The sequence below is a fragment of the Sinocyclocheilus anshuiensis genome, unplaced genomic scaffold (assembly GCF_001515605.1).
Source record: "Sinocyclocheilus anshuiensis isolate Anshui unplaced genomic scaffold, SAMN03320099.WGS_v1.1 scaffold1185, whole genome shotgun sequence".
Taxonomy (NCBI): Eukaryota; Metazoa; Chordata; class Actinopteri; order Cypriniformes; family Cyprinidae; genus Sinocyclocheilus; species Sinocyclocheilus anshuiensis.
The window spans coordinates 949,140-955,952 of NW_015548278.1; the positions used below are offsets into that span (position 1 = coordinate 949,140).

The 6,813-nt window shown below is 36.7% G+C and overlaps 1 protein-coding gene across 1 annotated transcript in view; it reads left to right on the forward strand.

The window, feature by feature from the left end:
* Positions 1 to 4,206, forward strand: part of LOC107655792 (phosphoribosyltransferase domain-containing protein 1-like) — a 14,407-nt gene extending 10,201 nt beyond the window's left edge. The window contains exons 5-8 of the mRNA XM_016443372.1: positions 1,906 to 1,988; positions 2,161 to 2,207; positions 2,347 to 2,423; positions 4,159 to 4,206. Coding sequence (XP_016298858.1) covers positions 1,906 to 1,988; positions 2,161 to 2,207; positions 2,347 to 2,423; positions 4,159 to 4,206 — 255 coding nt within the window. The remainder of the gene's footprint in view (positions 1 to 1,905; positions 1,989 to 2,160; positions 2,208 to 2,346; positions 2,424 to 4,158) is intronic.
* The last annotated feature ends 2,607 nt before the right edge of the window (positions 4,207 to 6,813 follow it).

Here is a 6,813-nt window from a genome sequence, read left to right on the forward strand (position 1 = left end):
TGTGTGTGTGTGTGTGTGTGTGTCTGTTTTGTTTCTTTGTTTTTTAGTGCATGTTTAAAAAGTATACAGATGCATTCAATAAATGTTATCACCGAACAGAAGAATTGCAATTATATTCAAGGGGGGAAAAAACAGAAAACATGATCATGAAAAAAAAAGCATGATAAGCCAGCTGAAATAAAAGTACAAGAGAGAAGCAAACAGAGTTTTTTTTTTTATGAACAATTCCCATGGCACATGTGCAGGGTAGTCTGGGTCAGTGTTGGGGGTAACGCATTACAAGTAATGCAAGATACGTAATCAGATTACTTTTTTCAAGTAACTAGTAAAGTAACGCATGTCTTTTATGTATTTAATCCCATTCTATTAACCAATGTCTTTGCTTCTGACCTTCGATGATCCAGTTCAACCATACTAATAAGCAAAAATTACTCTAGACAAACATTTGTGTGTTTTTTTATTGCTGAAGTGTGTTGAAATTTCTTCTTCTGCATTCTACTGTAGGGACGTAAATTTACTTTCCCTTCAGCCTGAGGCTTATTCATTTAACTTTTGGTTTGAAAAGGCTTTTATATTTGCCAAAAATATAACTTTTCTTATTTTAAAAACAAACAAGCAAGCCCTGTGCAGATTTAAAAAGTAACTCAAAAGTAACATAATGCATTACTTTCCATAAAAAGTAACTAAGTAACGTAATTAGTTACTTTTTTATGGAGTAAGGCAATATTGTAATGCATTACTTTTAAAAGTAACTTTCCCCAACACTGGTCTGGGTTTTGTCTGGAAAACAATAGAGTAGAAAGGTATTTTCCTTTCAGATCAGATTTCACAACAGACATTTTCCAGTCTAAAATCGCCCGTGTAGATCACTCCATCACATGTGCTGTTGCATTAAGTACAAACAGTGCTGTTGATATTTTTTTCCCCATAACCTCAGTCAGTTTTGTTAACTGTTATATACTCTCATTAAAAGTTGTTTCATTGTTCTTTTATTTACTGTATGGTTCATTTGTAAGTTAAACACTCATTTTCTCTCCCTCTGAAAAATTAGCTCTGTTATAAAAAGCATCATAATATAGCTGCACTGTAGACATGAAGCTGTCAGAATGCATTGCAGTGAGCTCAGTGAAAACTGAAAAGATGGAGGACAAAGTCGAGATGAATGCTTTCAATATGTGTGTGTGTGTGTGTGTGTGTGTGTGTGTGTGTGTGTGTGTGTGTGTGTGTGTGTGTGTAAAAAAGAGAGTAAAGACATTTATAATGTTAAAGATTTCTATTTCAAATAAGCTGTTCATCTAAATTTTCGGTTTATCTAAGAATCCTAAAAAATGTATCATGATTTCCAAAAAAAAAAGAGCAGCACAACTACTTTCAAATTATAACAATAAGAAACATTTCTTGAGCACCAACTCAGCATGTTAGAATTATTTCTGAAGGATCATGAGACACTGAAGACAACTTTTCCATCACAGAATACATGTAAAATATAGAAAGCAGTTATTAAATTGTAATAATATTTCACAATTTTGCTGTTTTACTGTATTTTTGATCAAATAAATATAGTAAGAATTAGAGACTTCTTTCAAAAACATTAACTACTCTCAGCAACCCCAAACTTCTGAAATATAGTGTATGGTATCATTTGAGTATTGCATTATTAGCTTAGTAACATCAAACTCTTTTGAAATCAATTGTGAGTTTTTCTTGTGTGCTTCATGTGAAGAATTATATTTTTATGGTTCACAAAATTGCTCTCTATGTATAGTACAAGTAATCATTTATGAGCAAACCCACATGGAATCTGCACAAATTTCAAATAGCCAGCTTATTAGAACAGAGCTTTTGTCTCATGTAGCACCACATATCCATTCCACTGTAATCTTATATGTATTAATTTCCTCACAGGCAATAGTGGACACAAGAAAGACCATGAGAGCCCTTCTACAGCACGTGGAGACTTTCCAGCCCAAAATGGTTAAAGTTGCAGGGTGAGATCAGAGGAATTACTTTAAACCAATGTAAGAGAATAAGCAGCCTGAGAACACATCTACAAATCTAGAGGGGCAGATCATGACATTTTAATCATTTTGAATGAGATCTAATGGGGATTAAGGGTGTTTCGTTAGCAATGTTAATGTGTTCCTGTGTCTCTTCGCTCAGGCTGCTGGTGAAGAGGGTTCCTCACGGGGCGGCAGAGCTCCCAGACTGAGTGCTCAAGGGTGCTCAAACATTACTTCTGGCCTGCAGAAATGGGCCGTAATGAATCACAATATCACACAGGGAATAGAGTGATTATTTGAACATGACTGTGATTACTGTGATCTGGTTATTTATGTTTTTCTGCAGATGTTGAATTTGTCATTCCTAATCGTTTTGTGGTGGGTTACGCTCTGGACTACAACGAGTACTTCCGAGACCTCAATGTAAGATCACGTCTATTTTTAAAATAAATAAAACAGCAACAAAGACAATAACTGACGAACTGAAGAGAACCATAAGGCTAGATATATACAGAGGTAAATGAGGAACTCAACAAGACACAGGTGAACACAATCAGAAACCATGTAAACATAATTAGTAACTATGGAAACAAACTCAAACCCAGGGAGAAAACACAGGCAGAGAGAATAGAAACCATGGAACATAAATATCTTTCAAAGTATTCTTAAGACCCAGTTTCACCAAGGATGATCGCTTTAATGACAATGAAAACTAGGCTATAAGGTTTTAATTATTGTTCTAATTCTATGAGAATAGGGAAGTCCAAATCACAGCTATAACAACAACACAGGAATGCTATAATTTGAATAATTTTCAAAATGATTTCTTTTTTCAGCTGAAGAACAATAAAAGCACAGACAGCCATTCAGAATCCACTTGACTTTAAAGAGCTTGATAATTTAAAATGGCAGTGTACGCTTATAATAAACAGAATGGTATAGTGTGTTGGTGTGGATGCCAATATAATTAATCATTGTATTTATTACAGTTACCGTTCTTGGTGTGAACAGGCCTCTAAACAGGTATAGCATGGCACTTATTTCCAGTGTTGGGGAAAGTTACTTTTATTTTTTTATTACAATATTGCATTACTCCATAAAAAAGTAACTAATTACGTTACTTAGTTACTTTTTATGGAAAGTAATGCGTTACGTTACTTTTGCATTACTTTTTAAATTTGACTACAATAACATCTTCTGATTTCTCTCATCATGGACACAGAAGAGCTATCAATCAATAAATTGGGAAAAAAAAGTAACTTGCGTTACTTATTTGAAAAAGTAACTCAGATATTCTCTTGTAAATTAAAAAGTAATGCGTTACTTTACTAGTTACTTGAAAAAAAGTAATCTGATTACGTAACTCGCGTTACTTGTAATGCGTTACCCCCAACACTGCTTATTTCTGGAGCCACAGGAAAAACACACTCTAATGACAATTCATAACATGATTTTTTTACATTTTAATTTTTTTTTGTGAATTGGTGGCTAATTTATATGAATTTGTACAATTTCATTCATACTTTTTTTTACCATCAGCTTATGCCGCACTGTAGGTGGAGGGATGGACCTTCATGCTTACTTTTTTTCTATAAATCGCCTCCTCGTAAAATAAGTTCAGATGGTGTAGTTATGGCATTTACCAGTTGGGCCAAACTTTTACCCCTTGGAGTAGCCCAACCTTACAACATTGGCTGAATTTGGGGCAGGACTAAATTCAAATGCATCAAAATACAGCACAACCAACAACCTGAAATTATAGCCAGTAACTAAAAAAATAAATAAAATAAAATAAAATGAAAACAGAAAAGGTTTAAAGCTGCATAAAAAGGCCTACCAACCTCAAAGCTCATCATACAATATTATATAAGAGATGAATCTCACAGTCATACCTGCAGCTTGAATGTCATCACTGAGCATTGAGCGGGACTTGGTGAACATCCAGATGAAATCTGGCATACAGCACAGCATTCATCTTTCCTAGAAAACTCTAATCAGCCTCACACATCATGTGTAAAAGTCCCTCCTACAGCTGTAAATGTGATGGAAAACATCTTTCTGTACACTGCTCACAAGCAGAAGCAAACATACTTCTACAGCTTTATTTTCTGCTTTATTTATCGCTTGACTCACGTAAGTGATTTCTTCCCCTTCACAGCACATCTGCGTCATCAGTGAGACGGGGAAACAGACATATAAAGTGTGACAAAACTCCTTTCAAGAGGAATGGACATTTATATTACCATAACAGATGAAAACTTTGTTGTGTCAAACGATTACTGTAACTGACATGCTGTATTATGTTTGAAATATAATATAATATGTTTTGCATGTAAGTCACATCGCAATACTAACGTGACATGATGTGGAAAACATACTTACTGTGTGTCATTTTATATGCTGTATCAGTTTAAGAGCCCAGCTGTTCATTTTTGTACTTTTAGAAGACATTTGTTTGAGAGACCATCCATGCCACTGAGGACATCTCATGCTTGTGGGTTTAATGATAACAACTCTTTTTCATTCTCTTGTTTTTTTTTTTTGTTTTTTTAAATGTCTGACATTGCAATAGCTTCTTTAAATACATTTTCAGTGATTTCTTCAATGTCCTTTGTAATAGACATCAGGGTGTAGCAGACATACTTCATCTGTTGAGGAGACATTACAGATCAATAGTATAAGTTTTACATCCATCCATTCTCTAAACTGTTTGTCCTATGAAGGGTTGCATGGATACTGGAGTCTATCCCAGCGTTTTGGCCTTAAAAAACATGTTAATATAAAAAAACAGACAGTGTATACACTGATCATATTAAAACCACTGACAGGTGAAGTGAATAACGGCAAGGCAAAGGCAAGCCAGTCTGGTTCATTCACTCAGAAGGGCTACTGTACTTTAAATTGTTGAAAAACTTAGTGCTGGCAATAATAGAAAAATGTCAGAACACACAGTGCATCGCAGTTTACTGCGTATGGGTCTGTATGGCCACAGACCGGTCAGAGGGCCCATGATGACCCCTGTCCACCACTGGAAGTACCTACAATGAGCAAGTGAGTGACAGAACTGGACCATGAAGCAATGATAGAAGGTTGCCTGGTCACTGATCACTCTTTCTTTTAGATCTGGTAGATGGTCGGGTGCATTGCATTGTTTATCTGGGGAAGAGATGGCAGCAGGATGCACTATGGGACTATAGGATGAAGGCAGACAGACAGAGGCAAGTACACCCCTTCATGACAATGGTGTTCTCTGATGGCAGTGGCCTTTTTCAGCAGGATAATGCACCCTGCCACACTGCAAATATTGTTCAGAAATGGTTTGAGGGACATGATGAAGAGTTCAAGGTGTTGCCTTGGCTTCCAAATTGCCCAGATCTCAATCTGATGGAGTATCTATGGGATGTGTTGGACCAACAAATCCGATCCATGGATGCCCCACCTTTCAGCTTACATGACTTAAAGGATCTGCTGCTAATATCTTGGTGCTAGATAGTACAGGACGACTTCAGTGGTCTTGTGGAGTCCATGCCTCGATGCATCAAAGCTGTATTACACAATAATAGGCAGGTGGTTTCAATATTGTGGCTGGTCAGTGTATAAAATTGATAACACCCAAAGTCATCAGATCACTGTTTATCTCACACTGCACGACTGTCTGGGGTACCATTTAGCTGCTGTTGTGTGCACACTACACAACAGATCAACTAGAAGAGGGTCACACATTATACAACTTTTCAATAGGAAGAATCACCATTAAGACTGTCTGGTCTACAAACTACATCTCACAACCTAACACAGACGAGAAATGATACAGGGAATAATGTAAGACTGCATTTCTTAGAAAACGAGAAAATATGAAGGAGAGAATGGTTGCTTGTTGATGTTCTGTTGCAGGTCTATTATGACTCCTCCCCCTGGACTTTCTCTTGCCCTGTATCTTGCTCTCTCATTGGCTGTAGGTCGTCGCCAATGTCATTTTCAATCAAAACACATTTCACACTGCAGGACTCTGAGTCGCAGACAGGTTCAGATATTTAGCATGCTAAATATCTCAGGGGCATCGGCGACGAATCGTCGCTTCTCTCTGATTGTGTCTTTGATAACACACACTAGCCTACGTGATTGTCACACACGTGAATGAGCACCGATTTGCCTCCAACTTTAGGCATTTGTCGGTGATTTCCAGAAAACAGCAAGTGGAAATCGTGTGTCGCCTTAAACCTAAAAACTGATAAATGCCTTGATTGTCTTGCCTTGTTTTCTTTATAACCGAGTCCTGATGTCTTCTACAGAGGACATACAATATAAAATATAAAAAATAATAATGACAAACAAACAAAAAAAACACTTGTTCTGTTGGGTTCCAGAAGAATGTATTTGCTCACTATAAAGGGGCGCTAAATAAGGAACATCTGAAAAGCCCTGAATAAAGATGATTTATTAGAAATTGCTATTGAAACTTTGGATGTCCCTATTTTCCCAGTGTTTTGCCTGGGGTTTGACCTCTTTGTCAGTGGACAACCAAACAAAACCAACATGAGGGCTTGATTTCCTTTACAACCTGCTGTGGTTATCTCACATCTCAGACAAGCAATTAATTCACTGGAAATTTACTACGCTAATACAGAACTCAAAGCTGATGTTCCCTGAGAATCCTGAAAAAAAAAAAAACGAATTTCTTCTCATCTGCTTTGGATCTGCTGTCTTGCAGGCAATCCGCTTGAAAAGTCTAGCTCTTGAATTCAAGTAATAAGTAAGCAAAAAATTACGCTAACTCCTCCAAGGGCATTAGATAAAACAACCCAAGGCGACC